Source organism: Cyprinus carpio, chromosome B11 (assembly GCF_018340385.1).
Source record: "Cyprinus carpio isolate SPL01 chromosome B11, ASM1834038v1, whole genome shotgun sequence".
In the NCBI taxonomy this organism is placed as follows: domain Eukaryota; kingdom Metazoa; phylum Chordata; class Actinopteri; order Cypriniformes; family Cyprinidae; genus Cyprinus; species Cyprinus carpio.
Genome location: NC_056607.1, coordinates 4,209,024 through 4,223,675, shown reverse-complemented (window position 1 = coordinate 4,223,675; position 14,652 = coordinate 4,209,024). Strand labels below are relative to the sequence as shown.

At 42.2% G+C, this 14,652-nt stretch overlaps 1 protein-coding gene across 11 annotated transcripts in view; it reads right to left on the bottom strand.

The window, feature by feature from the left end:
* The window catches only part of LOC109048680 (band 4.1-like protein 1), a 240,614-nt gene that overhangs the window by 50,174 nt on the left and 175,788 nt on the right, over positions 1-14,652 (bottom strand). For all 11 annotated transcript variants that reach the window (XM_042733367.1, XM_042733365.1, XM_042733366.1 and 8 more), the window contains 3 exons: positions 13,839-13,936; positions 13,087-13,262; positions 5,735-5,931 (listed from right to left, as the gene is read on the bottom strand). In XM_042733367.1, coding sequence (XP_042589301.1) covers positions 5,735-5,931; positions 13,087-13,262; positions 13,839-13,936 — 471 coding nt within the window. The remainder of the gene's footprint in view (positions 1-5,734; positions 5,932-13,086; positions 13,263-13,838; positions 13,937-14,652) is intronic.

The window sequence follows — 14,652 nt, the reverse complement described above, 5'->3', positions numbered from 1 at the left end:
ACTAAGTGTGAGAATTAAAAAAGTGAAAAAAAGAGAAAAAAAGTGATGAGTGTGAAATTTTTCTTTTAACTAAAGAAAAATTGTAGTGCTCCAAATAGGAAAAGATAAATCCTTTTACTGCAGGTGTGTAGATCCAAGGGAATACTAAAATACAAACAAGAAGGTAGCTAGCCACACAATGAATCCAATAATAAGCAGATCTCTGTAGCTGACAAACAAAAAGAAACATCACTTTATGTTGTTTGAACTCTTTTAAATGTTCAAAATAACTAAACATTAAAAACTCTAACAGGCATTTCCATTTTCATAAAAACGCATAAAACTCATGCAACTCTGGACTGGTTGGATCAACAAGAGTGAATTATGTTCAGGGAACATTCACAGAATATGTCAAATGAAATTGGTGTGATCTCATTAAATTAGCTTGAATTACATTAATTATCAGTACATTTATGCTTTGGGGGTTACCATTGTGGTGAAGTGTACCGCATGTGCTTGGGTTAAGGACCTGCTAACATAAATCAAAGTTGCTTTAATAAAAAAATACTTTGGGTATTCCATGAATGTAACAAAACCATCTTATGGATATATGCCTAACAAGTTGGCTCATGCCTAATGTTAAGTAAATCTTGTTTTTTTTTTTCTTTCTTTCTTTTTTGAGTGTAGAAGGATGTCTGCCTAATAATTTATTTTCCAGCTAATAATGATTAAGCATGAACAATCCCTTCATCAATGTATCAATTTCATTTAAACTACATTTTATTAAATTGAGTTGGCTCAATTTACAATTTACATTACAGTTACATTTCATCATATGAATTAGTTTTTTATAAGTTGGGGATACATATTTTTATTGGATGAAAATCATGCCCTCAATTAAATTAAAAAAAAAAAAAAAAGCTTTCATGGGCAGCCTAGAATATCATTGTCACGGATACGAACCCCGTGAGTCCCTCCAGTGGCCAGCAGAGGGCACCATCACCCGAATACTGACACTTACATGCATCCAAACACTCACGTACACTGATACTGACTACATTACCCATAAGCCCCGTACCTTGGACTGATCACCGGCCAGGTGTTCCCTATCAGAGACTGCCATATAAGCCAGACCTTTGCATCACCTCTTTGCGAGGTCTTGTTACTGCCACGGCTAGCATTTCTGAGCGTTTTACCCTGTCTTGTTTTCCCAGTTGCCTACCTTTGTTGTTTATCGATCTGTGAACCTTTGCTGCCTACCTTTGAACCCTGATTGTTATACGGACTGTGATACTTGCTTGTTACCCTGACCCACTGCTTGGTATTGACTACGATTCTGATATTCCTGTGACACTGTGTTTGCTGATCCTGACCCTTCGCCTGTACGACTACGAGTGTTCAAATAAAAGCTTGCAAATGGATCCCAAGTCGAGTTATTCATCGTTACAGAAGACCTCGCCCGGACAAGATCCAGCAGTATATGAACATCTCTGCAACAACCTGACAGCTCAGGCAAGTCAGATCGCTGCTAATCAGCAACAGTTAAATCGTCTTACCGCCGTCACGGAGGAATTGGTGACAGCTATTCAGAATCTCCACAGTCCTGTTGTCACAACACCCGCGCCACCAGCGGCCGCCATTACACATGCGGTTCCCACGCCCTCTCAGATTAACCCACGACTGGCGTTTCCTGAGAAATTCGACGGTGACCCTAATAAATGTAAAGGCTTCTTACTTCAATGTTCGCTGTTTGTGGAACAACAACCCATGCTCTATTCCACTGACAACGGTAAGATTGCCTTTGTTTGCTCTTTGTTAACCGGAAGGGCTCTTGACTGGATTACCGCTGTATGGCGCACGGATGGGTCATCTTTCCCCTCCTTCAACGATTTCCTCACACGCTTCCGTGAGGTTTTCGATCATCCCAAGGAGGGAAAGAGCGCTGGTGAACACTTGCTAGAGCTTTCTCAAGGGAACTCTTCAGCTGCTGAGTATGCTATGAACTTCCGCACACTGGCAGCACAAACGACCTGGGTGAGTGACACCTTAAAAGTTCTGTTTCGGAAAGGTTTAAGTCATGAATTACAAACTGAACTGGCATGTCGAGATGAAGGGAAAAGTTTGAATGATTTCATCGAACTGACAATAGCAATTGACAATCTCATCTGAAGAAAGGAATCGTCGCTTGGCAAATCGTCTATGTCTGTATTGTGGATCCCCAGGTCATCAACGTGCCAGCTGTCCTTCACGTCCCTCATCTGCCTCGTCCAAATTGGTGAGTGAATCCTTACACTCTCTCCATCCTGTAAACTGTGTGATTGTACCCCTGAAACTAACCATTAACAACGTTCAAGTGACCACATTTGCTTTACTGGATTCTGGAGCGGCTGGGAACTTCATGTCAGCTGAGTTTGCAAGAACAAACAAAGTATCATTAATACCCTGTGCTAACTCTCTGTCTGTAGCTACCATAGATGGTCGTCCCCTGGGAACTGGTATCATCACTCATCTTACTCAAAGTCTATCCATGACAACCGGTTTACTGCACCAGGAGGTCATTCAGTTCTACGTTCTGCCCACGTCTAATACACCCATAATTCTGGGACTACCATGGCTGAGACTGCACGATCCACTAGTATCATGGAGGGAAGGTCAGATATTAAAGTGGAGCGCTAAATGTCAAACAAAATGTCTATCTACCATTTCTCCTCTCCCAGTGCACTCGTTGGTGATTAACGAGGAGTCATCCGAGGTTTCCCAATCTACCAGCGGAATATCACGATCTCAAGGCAGCATTCAGCAAAACCCAAGCAAACACATTACCATCTCATCGACCCCATGACTGTGCTATCGATCTCCTACCAGGTCACAATCCACCCAAAGGTCGTGTGTTTCCACTGTCACTCCCAGAATCCGAAGCCATGACTAAATACATCAAGGAAGAGTTTGAAAAAGGCTTCATACTTCCTTCCACTTCCCCTGCATCCGCTGGTTTCTTCTTCGTCAAGAAGAAAGACGGCAGTCTGAGACCCTGCATTGATTACCGTGGTCTCAACGAGATCACGGTGAAGTACCGTTATCCCCTTCCCCTGGTTCCAGCTGCATTAGAACAACTTCGCACTGCCCAATACTACACCAAACTTGACTTACGCTGTGCTTACAACCTGATTCGCATCAGAGAGGGTGACGAATGGAAGACGGCCTTTTCTACAACCAACGGGCACTATGAATACCGGGTTATGCCGTTTGGACTGGTCAATAGTCCGTCCATCTTCCAGGCTTTCATTAATGATGTCTTCAGGGACATGCTGAACAAGTTTGTTGTGGTCTACATTGACGATATCCTCATCTACTCCAATACCCTACAGGATCATATTAAACACGTCAGAACTGTGCTACAGCGCCTCATCGAACATCAACTGTACGCCAAAGCCGAGAAGTGTGAGTTTCACACTACATCCACTACCTTCCTGGGTTATGTCATCAGTCCGGGGGGAGTTGCCATGGATGACAGTAAGGTCTCTGCTGTACTCAAGTGGCCAGAGCCTCAGACTCTCAAGGAGCTACAACGGTTCCTGGGGTTTGCCAATTTCTACAGACGCTTCATCAGAAATTTCAGTACAGTCGTCAGTCCTCTCACTTCTATGATCAAAAAAGGTACACATCGTCTCACCTGGTCCGAGGCCCCCCGTCAAGCCTTTAAGGAATTAAAGGAACGCTTTGTCACTGCTCCTATCCTGCATCACCCTGACCCTTCTCTCCCCTTCTTAGTCGAAGTTGACGCATCCAATACTGGCATTGGGGCCGTTCTCTCACAGCGACCAGGCCCTCAGGAGAAACTTCATCCCTGTGCTTTCTACTCCCGCAAGCTCAACCCGGTGGAGAGGAATTATGATGTGGGAGACAGAGAACTGTTAGCCATGAAAGCAGCGTTTGAAGAGTGGAGACATTGGCTCGAAGGGGCTATTCATCCCTTTCACCGTCTTTACGGATCATAAAAATCTGGAATACCTACGCTCTGCCAAAAGACTCAACCCACGCCAAGCCAGATGGTCCTTGTTCTTCTCCCGGTTTCAGTTCAATGTCACATATCGCCCAGGTTCCAAGAATACTAAAGCCGATGCTTTGTCACGTATCCATGATGATGACCCCTCCATCTCAACCCCCGAACGCATCTTGCCCTTCCATGTGGTGGGTTGCTCCCATCCAGTGGGATATAATGACCCTAATAGAACAGCACAATTCACAAGAAGCATCACCAGCCACCTGTCCACCGGATAAAACCTACGTACCTGCCCCCTACCGTGATCAAGTCCTGGATCATATCCACTGTCTTCCTGCCTCTGGTCACCCCGGCATCACAGCCACACTCCATCTCCTCAAGAACCGCTTCTGGTGGGAAACAATCAACCCCGACACTATTAAATTCATTCAGAACTGTCAGACGTGTAACATGCACAAAACCCCCCTCGTCAACTACCAGCTGGACTCCTTCAACCTCTTCCTATCCCTCAACGACCCTGGTCACACCTTGCCATAGACTTCATCACAGACTTACCCCTATCCCAAGGAAACCACGGTCATACTCACAATCATCGATCGATTCTCCAAAGCATGTCGCCTCATTCTCTCTACCCAAACTCCCCACTGCTCTTCAGACCGCCGAACTCCTGTGTAATTGGGTGTTTAGGTTTTTACGGCATACCTGACGACATCGTTTCGGATAGAGGTCCTCAATTCACCTCTCGTTTATGGAAGGATTTCTTTCAAGCTCTAGGGGTCAACGTAAGTCTCACGTCTGGTTATCACCCCGAGGCCAACGGTCAAGTGGAACGCCTCAACCAGGAGCTCACTCGGTTCCTCCGCTCCTACTGCAGCTCCCATCAAGAGGACTGGTCTCGTTTTCTCCTATGGGCCGAATATGCACAGAACTCCCTGATCAAGCCATCCACCGGGATCACCCCCTTCAAATGCATTCTAGGGTAACAACCACCCATGTTCCCCTGGTCAGGTGAACCCACCAATGTTCCCTCTGTAACTGATTGGCTTCAACGAAGCGAGGACACATGGAATCAAGCCCACGTACACCTACAACAAGCTGTACGGCGCCTGAAGGAACAGGCCGACCGTCGTCGACGCCCTGGACACACTTTCCAACCTGGTCAATGGGTCTGGCTGTCCACCAGAGACCTTCGGATGAAATTGCCATGCCGAGTTATTCATCGTTACAATCATGCAATTTCATAACAAAATAAAAAAAAAATTCTTTAGTAAATAATAATAATAATAAACCTCTTTGTTCTCTTTCTCTGTATCCGTCTCAAGCTATAGCTTAAACTTCTCAAAATACAGTCGGATTCAGATTAGTTTTAATCTATGCACAAAAAAATAAATAAAATAATAATAATTAATGGAATCTTTATCTAATTCTGATTGGGTGGGCTTAGCCCAACCCTACCCATGCCTGGAGCCGGCCCTGCTTTCAGTTTGATTGGAAATCTTATACTGTATTGCAGTTAGTCAATCTCAATCGTTGTTTGTAGACCACTTGTCAGCCAAATGAGTGGTCTTAACTATTTACACAGCACTTTTTTTTTTTGGTCACGCATGCACACCACTTGTATGCGCCCCGTGTATATATATAATACACACACAGGTTTATTTATTTATTGCAGGGAAGTAAAATAGGAGATGCAGTAGAATTTGTGAAATTTCTTCTGAATATTTGATTTCCCATGAAATAGTGTATTATTACCTTAATGTCCTTTTTTCTGGTAGGCGTCATAACAGTCTCTTCACTGTTGCTATGCTCTTGATCCTGTTCCCGGTCTTGATCCAGACTGAGGTCGGCCTCAGCTTCATCCCCAGAAAGAAACTGCGGCTGCTCACTCTCACTCTTCTGTGACATACCATCATGAATTTCACCCAGTGTGGATACCGGTTGACAAAATTCTGTTTGACACACAATAGCAGAATGTTCAGAAACTTACATAGAACAGATACAGTCTATCCATGCAATGGAAAAAAAATGCTTCATTTAAGACAAGCAATGGTGTATACATAATAAAAAAAAAAAAAAAAAAAGAAACCTTTCATTACAAAAGAAACCTTATTTCTTCTGGGTTTCCAGTAAAAAAACATATATAAAATATGATAATTAAATACATAATTAATGATAATTAAAATAATTAAGCAACTTGAAGTCAACATAAAATTTAAATTTATCTTATTTGATTTCTTAATATATTTAATGTAATGTTATATTAAGTTGTAGTATATATAATATAGAATATATAATACATTAATATTGTGTTATATTATATACAGTGCACAATTTATCTATCCTGACCTGTTACAGGGAAATCCAATTTTAAGAGTCATCCACAAAAGAACTAGGCACTGGTAAAATACCCACTACAATTTAATTAATTATATTTTATATGTTGCTTTCAAAAAATTTAATTTAATCATAATACAAATATTTTTCTATATAAATATATAACGCAAAGTTATGCAGCCACTAAACAATTACCCTTAACCATTACTTTGCATCTAATCTTTTATTTTTTATATACTGTATATTGTTATTACAAATTATTTGATCTCATCAGAAGTACAAATAGAATAATTCAGGAATTCATACACAAAACGTGCTTAACTACTTAAAATGTCTATTATTTTCAAATGTTTTAGAAAATCACAGGTAAAGAAGATAGCAACCTTCAAAACTCCTTTACACTCACTGAAGTGCAAAAGTTTCACTTTAATGTGAGAGGGTTTCCGTGGACAAATTAAACAGCCTTTTGACAGGACAAATCTTTACATGCATATTTGCATTACATAAAATGGAGCACATCCTCTTTTGCGTGTGACACACAGGGGTCTAGAGCTCAAAAGAGGGTGGCCAACCGGGGTGGGGGGGGGTGTGGGTTTGAGGCACTATGTATGTTATAATACATTGTGTATACACGCACTAAACAAAGAGTGACAGCTTTTTAGTGGTTATGAGCACTCTTTGCAAGCTTTCTAGTCCATAATCCATTTAAAATGTAGAACTTTGCGAGATTCACTCTCGAAGTAGCATAGATTTACATAGTGATAACCATAGCAATAGATGGGATAAAATATGTGAAAATGTGCATTAAGACTAGACCACCCTCACTAATTTCAGAAGCACCCTCAGTGATTTTTTCTGGAACCTGGTTGATACGCTTTTATTGCAAAACTATATACAAAAACAACAAAATACAAATGCACTAAATACAATTTAAGCACTTAACTAAAATAAGTAGGCTATTAATAAAATAAATAACTAGAGAAGGCTGACTATAATCAGATTGCTTCCATTTAGTGAGATAAGCCTACACCTCACCTGAATTAGTTAAAAAGCCAATGTTTGAGTGCAGGCCTACACGTAATATCTAAGCAAGAGCAGAGATCATTCATAAAAGAACAATGTATATTTAAAAGCACATATCCAGTTTTGTGTGAGTGAAGAAAATCTGCTTGCGAGTGGAGAGATTCATCCCAGCACATTACATGGATCACGTAACATTATGCGCGCTTGATATTTGTCATATATCAAGCTATAGAAACCACCTAAAATTAAGTATAAAGAGAAGAAAGCGCCCTAGGCAGCTGCACAAGCCAGGATCCGCCACTGCCAGATGCAGTTAGAAATTTACTAAAAACAAGCCATGTGGAGCAACATCTACACTTGGAGGGAAAGCGTTTCACACAGTGGGTTAGACTGGTGCTGCACTGCACACCATGGGGGTTCTACAGGCATATCAGGCTAATCTTCTTAAAGATCTGAGCACCGGGAGGAGGCTTTCAACAAGTTTCTCCCTAACTGTGCTCAAGTGACAGGGCTGTCGGCTACCCAGTCCCGACACGGTCCAGCTCCTCTGAGGCAAGAGGCTCAAAGAGAGAGTGTGGCGAGTCGTGCGCCCCATCATAAAGACTGGGGAGCAGCTCGTAGCACTTTACAGCCAGAAATGAAGCCAAACCTAAGACCAGTCATTATGACCAAAGAGAGGTCCTGAGGCTGTGCCTAGGACAAAGGGTGTGTCCCCTCAGGGAGGGCCATGGAAAATTCCAACAGAAGAGAAGGGGCTCCTTCTTGGCAGCCTTAGGGGAACACTGTACAACCTCCACCACCAACGGTGTTTCAGGGAGCAGCAGTCTCCAGTGAAATGTTAAATGTTCGGTTGTGCCTTCCATGTTTCAGGACACCAAACATTTTAACATTCCCCCCAGCAAAACGAAGTGTCACAATTAGTGTCCCTTTTAGAGAAGCTGGCAGTATGGAAGCTACTGCCAAATAATCTCTTCTTGGGTTGTAAGGACTGTAGAAAGGGCTACAGGATACGGTTTGTGTATCATCCTCCGTGTTTCAACGGCATGGTCTCCACTACTGTGAAACCGAAACAAGCATATTTGTTGACACAGGAATTGCAAATTCTGCTGGACAAGGAGACCATAGAACATCTTCCCTTCCCAGACAGAGAGTCAAGCTGCTACAGCCAATATTTTCTGGTTCCCAGAAATGACAGGGGGTTGCGTCCAATTTTAGATCTTTGCAGACTGATCTGCTTTCTAAATGCTGGCAGTGAATGATTGTTCTTTTAGATCCAATCAGGGGATTGGTTGTTGAGAACTGATGCATACTTTCATCTAGAAATTTTGCCAAAACGCAGGGAGTTCATGGGGTTTGCTTTCGGGGGCAAAGCTGACCAGTATTGGGTTCTTCCGTCTAGCCTAGCCTTGTCCCCCTGCACATAAACAAAATAAATGGATGCAGCATTTGCATCAGTGACTGGCTGATTTAGCCCAGTCATAAGAGCTTGCACTTCAACAATGGGATGCTGTCCTTGCTCATCTAAAGTCTCTGGGGTTGAGACTCAATGAAAGCATTTTCTTTTTTGCCCAGGGAACAATGCATTTAGGGGTTGTACGGGATTCAATCGCAATGCGGGCACAGTCTCTTGCATATGTCGAACCCACACTAAACACCCTGAAGGGTTTCAGGCTACACCAGAATGTTACTGTACATTACTTTTGGAAAGTTCTAGGTCTTATGGTAACTGCATCTAGGGGAAATCTTTGGGTGTCCTGCACATGGTTCAGAGCCAGTGGATTTCGTCTAAGGGCCAATCCCGAAAGCCATATAAGGGTTACGTACTAAGGGCTTAATACCCACTCTATGTGGTTCAGACCCCTTTTCTGACTTTGGGTCCCACTTTAGTCATGTGTTGTCATCTCAAAAAGCTAATGACAGACGCTTCTCTCATGGGCTGGGGGAGCGGTCTTAAATGACCGTCTAGTCCAAGTGATCTGGAGAGGACATCATCTTGACTGGCACATCAATGCCTTGGAATGATGGCTGTATTTGGGGCCCTGAAATACATTTTCTAGCAGGGGCTAAGTTGTCCTAGTGCAGGGGGCAAGGCTGTGGTAGTCACTTACATAAGCTGCCAGGGCAGACTGCATTTGCGCTGCCTGATCAGGCTAGCGCAGCAGGTTCTGCTTTGGACATGGGACAAGTTCCTGTCCATCATGGAAATTTTCATTCTGGGGCATATGAATGTGGGAGTAGATTCTCTGTCCAGACAAGCTGGGAAACACGGGAAATGGAAACTCCACCCCAAGGTAGTCAGACACATTTTCAAAGTGGATGTAGGCCTCTTTTCTTCACAGGAAACAGCACAATGTCCCCTCTACTGCTCTCTGACTTCTCCAGCTCCCATAGATCTGGACGCAATGGCCCATATGTGGCCCAGACTGCGTCTTTACACATTTCCTCCAATCGCTCTGCTCCCGGGAGTCCTGACCTAGGTCCGTCAACAAGGGTCTTGCCTCTTACTGATGCTGGGCTTCCAGCCGATGTAGTACATACTATTCTGAGTGCTAGATCTCCCTCCTTCTAGAAGAAATTATGCCCCCAGATGGTACTTTTTCGAAAGTTGGTGTATGACAAACCATGCAGACCCAATATGCTGGGTTGTTTCAGTGCTGGAGTTTCTGCAAGAAAAATTGTCTTTAGACACATGTCCTGTTACTTTCAGTGTCTGTGTGGCTGCCAATTTGGCCTGACGCATAGATTGCTCTGATTGATTGGGGAAAGTCGTGGCCTAGTCGTGAGTGAGTTTGACTCCTAACCCTAAGGTTGTGGGTTTGATTCTCTGGCCAGCAATACCAGGCCTGAGTTGCCCTTGAGCAAGGCACTGAACCACCAACTGCTCCCCAGGCGCCGCAGCATAAATGGCTGCTCATTGCTCCGGGTGTGTGTTCACGGTGTGTGCATGTTCACTGCTGTGTGTGTGCACTTTGGATGGGTTAAATGCAGAGCACAAATTCTGCGTATGGGTCACCATACTTGGCTGTATGTCACGTCACTTTCACTTTCGTCACTTTTCTTTGGGAAAGCACCTCCTAGTCGTCTGCTTCATTCGTGGAGCTCAGCGGTTGAGGCCGCCCACCAGAGCGACAGTCCCTTCATGGGACATAATCTTAGTGCTCAGAGGATCTGGTTGGGACTCCTTTTTGTACCACTAGAGTTGGTACATGTCAGGTTTTTGACTCTGAAGACGTTTTTTTTCTCTCTCTCTCTCTCTCATGGCTATTTCTCTGAAGAGAATTGGGGATTTGCAGGCTCTGTCAGTCTCATCAGCCTGCTTAGACTTTTCCCCTGGGCTGGCCAAAGCTATTTTGCATCCTCCCTCCATTATCTTTTTCATGTTCTTCCGTGCATCCGATCTTGAAGCCTTCTGCCCTCCGCTGTTTACGACACTGGAGCAAGAAGTACTTCACTTACTGTGTCCAGTACATCCACCGCACTAGCCAGTTGCATAAGTCAGAGCAGCTTTAGATATGCTATGACATTGGGTGAGGGATGCTATTGCCTAAGCCTACGAGGCACATGGTCAAGTTTCACCGCTAGGAGTTAGGCCTATTCAACCAGGTGAATTGCATCCTAAGGCTCTGGCAAGAGGTGTCCCCTTGCAGCAAGTGTGTGATGCGGCAGGCTGGTCCTCTCTGCACACATTTGTCAGCTTCTAAAGTTTGGATGTCCATGCTATTCCGGGCTTGCATGTCCTTAAGTCAACATCCCAGAATCATGTCTGAGACCTCTTTAATGTTTGCACACACACCACACAACCTTGGTGGGTCCAGACACTTCCAGTGCAGCAGCGTGGGTATTCTCATTTCTATTAGTGTTACTGAAATGCAGCATTGAGAGTAACTTTTGATAGGGAACGTCTCGGGTTACTTGACTGTAACCCTGTTCCTGAAAAAGCCGGAATGAGATGCTGTGCCTCAATGCCACACTCATCACTGTCTGGTCTATGACTAAGACCTTGAAGTACTGGGTGATCTACTTACCTGTATTACTCACCTGAGTATAGTTCTCCTTGTTACAGTTTCCTTTCGGATTCCTTCTATAATCTACTCCATCTACTTTTGACCCTCTAACACTAGCACTATCTACTTGTTTTCTTTTTATGAAGTTCCAAACGTAGGTTTGGGAGGAGCCTAATTACTCAGTCCTGTCAATCATCATTACCAGTCTATACAGTATATACAGTATATTGAACTCAGAGCTCAAGCGGAGCCCTGGGTTTGAGTTTCCGTTGAGGACAGCAAGCCAAATTGTTTTACCATTAGACATCAGGGGTCTCATTTATAAAACTCTCCGTAGATTTCATCCTAAAAGTGTACGTAAGCACAAAAGCTAGATTTTGCGTACTCACAAAAGTTTTCAGGTTCATAAAACCATACACCAGAACCTGCACAAAAATCCCTTTATAAATCCCAGTCAGTGGAAGATTGTGCGTACGTGCATCTCCACCTCGTCTCCTCCCTGAAATAACCATATATGGAGTTACAACGCCTTGTTTTACTATGCATAACCTTATTTGCATATCATTTCCATGCATATTCCCATGCATGTGACACCATGTTTAACACCGAGACATATGAGATGGGGACTATAATGCCATTTGTGCCATACACATAAATTTTTATTGCTAAAAAATATCCAGTATCCTTGTTATGTTTTATAAAAAATATGTGAAAATATCCATAAAACAAAATGGTTTAAAGTTGTTGTCAGATATATTTTAGAATAGAGTTGATCTCATTCTTTTACACTGGCCAAATAGTATTTCAGTTGTTTAAAAACATTTCAAATCAAATTAAATGTATACAGTTTTGCTGATGAACATCTTTTAGCTATTTTTAGTGGAAACAGATAGGCCCATATTTATTGCAGTGTAAATACTATTGTTTGATTTGGCTCGTCACTGACAAAGTATTTTAAAAAGAAAACATGCAAATATTATCGTTTTCTCCTAGTTATATCCTTCAAATATAGTGGTATTTTTCATTATGTTTTTGAGATGCCTTCACACAACATAAACACCTCCGTGCAGCTGCAGTTGTAAGCTATTATCATTGGTTCTATACTGGACAATGGACCGTTCGAGCACTGAATCTAGCAGTGTTCACCATAATATCAAAGTAAGTGCGCATCATTGATCATTGTTCTTGCTAAAATATTTCTCATAACATGTGATCTGTAGTTTAGTTTAAAGATGAATTATTGTGGACCTATAGCACTCCTCACTGTCATTAAAACATAGCATACCACTGGAAAATTATTTAGCCTATTGTTAATAAAATCATGTAATTATATTTTTTGTAAAATTATGTAATTTCAGTATTTATCGCCATTAATGCGATTGGAGTATTCAATGCAAATGTGTATATCGACATGAAAACAGAGTTTAAAATCGCTGTTTACATAATTACTTTTCTCACTCCAGGAAAAAGAGTTCATACGCATGATCTAAAAAGGTTTATTTTTTTATAAATCACAATATCTTGACATTTATTTATTGAAGAGGAATAAAGATTCCTCATAATGATTGTAGCGACATGGTCACCACTGAACAAGATATGTGTAACTATTATTTACTCCTAGATTAACTGTGTCCATTGTGAAAGACTGAAAGTAGTGGAAAGCTACAATATCGAGTCTGTCCAAAATGCAGACATTTTTGCTACAGCAAAAAGCAAAGTAGAGAAAAACGAAAGTGTTCTAACCTCCATCTAGACTGCGAGAAAGAAGGTATCTCTTGCTAGTGGACCGTTCAAAGTGGGGAGCGGGCCGATCAATCAGAGCGCTGGCCTGCCGTGTCTGGGCCTGGGTCCTTCCACTGTATCTGAACTTTGAACCCATCACCAGAAAGCCCTTTGGTGGTGGCTCAGGAGACACTAGCCTAAAACAGACCAATGCAGGAAAATGTTATTGGTTTACTGATATTAACGTCATTATTAATCTGCATCAGAGGGTTCTGAAAAGACAACCCCCCGTATTAATAAAAAGCTACACAGTGGTTGATACTGTAGGTAATTGTCTTTAGTCAAAATAGCCCACCACCAAGTCTCTATGGTATTCTGGTCTGTATAATAACATACCTGGAGCAATAGAGAATATGCCAACAGAGGCATTCAATCTAAGATTATTTATCAATCTTAATCATTCCCAAAATTTCTCATATATTTAAAAAAGGCAGTATGACTATCAAGACATAGCCACAGACTATGTTCTCAATTGATGCCATTTAAATTTCATGCAAATGTGGGAGACCAGAAACAGAACATATTCAATAGTGTGACAGCTTCAGACATTGGGAGGTCAAACACAAATGACTAAAAGTCATAAAAGCTAAATTCAGGACAATGGTGACCCAAGGTTTGTCACTAAGAAATGCGAAGTAAAATATTGGCTGCCACATTAACATGAACATGACTACACTGTTGATAACAAAATGATATAAATCAAATTAGTTTACCTGAAAAAGGTGTGGTGTTCAATGCAGACCTTCCATAGCCTCTTGGCAGCTCTGTGATTAGAAAGCTTGAAGCCAATGGTGCTCTCAAATTGCTCATACTGTGTAAAAGGGGAAGAACAAATCAGGCAGTTCCCTGTCACTGTCTGGTCACTTTTGTCTGGTATATGTGGTGACAGAGTCCTGACACCCATGTTTTTGTACTTTGTGCCTGGTTGAGCACACAGATTGGGGTAATTCTCCTTGGCTGTATGCTCTCCTGCCCCTTTTGTGTTGGAGTGTAGGGTATGGATCTTGACACTTCTGTCTGCATTCATGTCATTTTTGGTGTGAACACTTGGCTTCTGTCATTTTTGTTTCTATTTACCATATGCTCTTCTATCTCATGTCTTGTCCCTGCCCTTTTTGTTATCTCGTTAATAGTTCATTTGCCCCACCTGCCCCAAATATTATTTTCATTTGCTGACTTATTTAACCTCCCTCTCTTCTGTGTGAGTTCTTGTAACTGTGAGTGCCTTATGCTGGGCAGACACTGCACAATTTTAGTGTATTATGAAAGACACAATCTGAGAGAAGCATATTAAATATCTGGTCCTGTTGGCAACTTCGAGCCCTGCAGTGTAAAAATGTGATTTGACTGAAGATGACAATATTTTTTTCCTGCTGAGCAAAACTTCTCTCTATTAGGTGGACATTTCGGCCACCTAAGCAAAAACATTCTTTACACCAAACCTGTACAGTGCGTGCACAAACACAAAAAGAGTGTGTAACTTAACTTTATGTGCTATTTATATTTGATTTGACCCTTAATGCACAT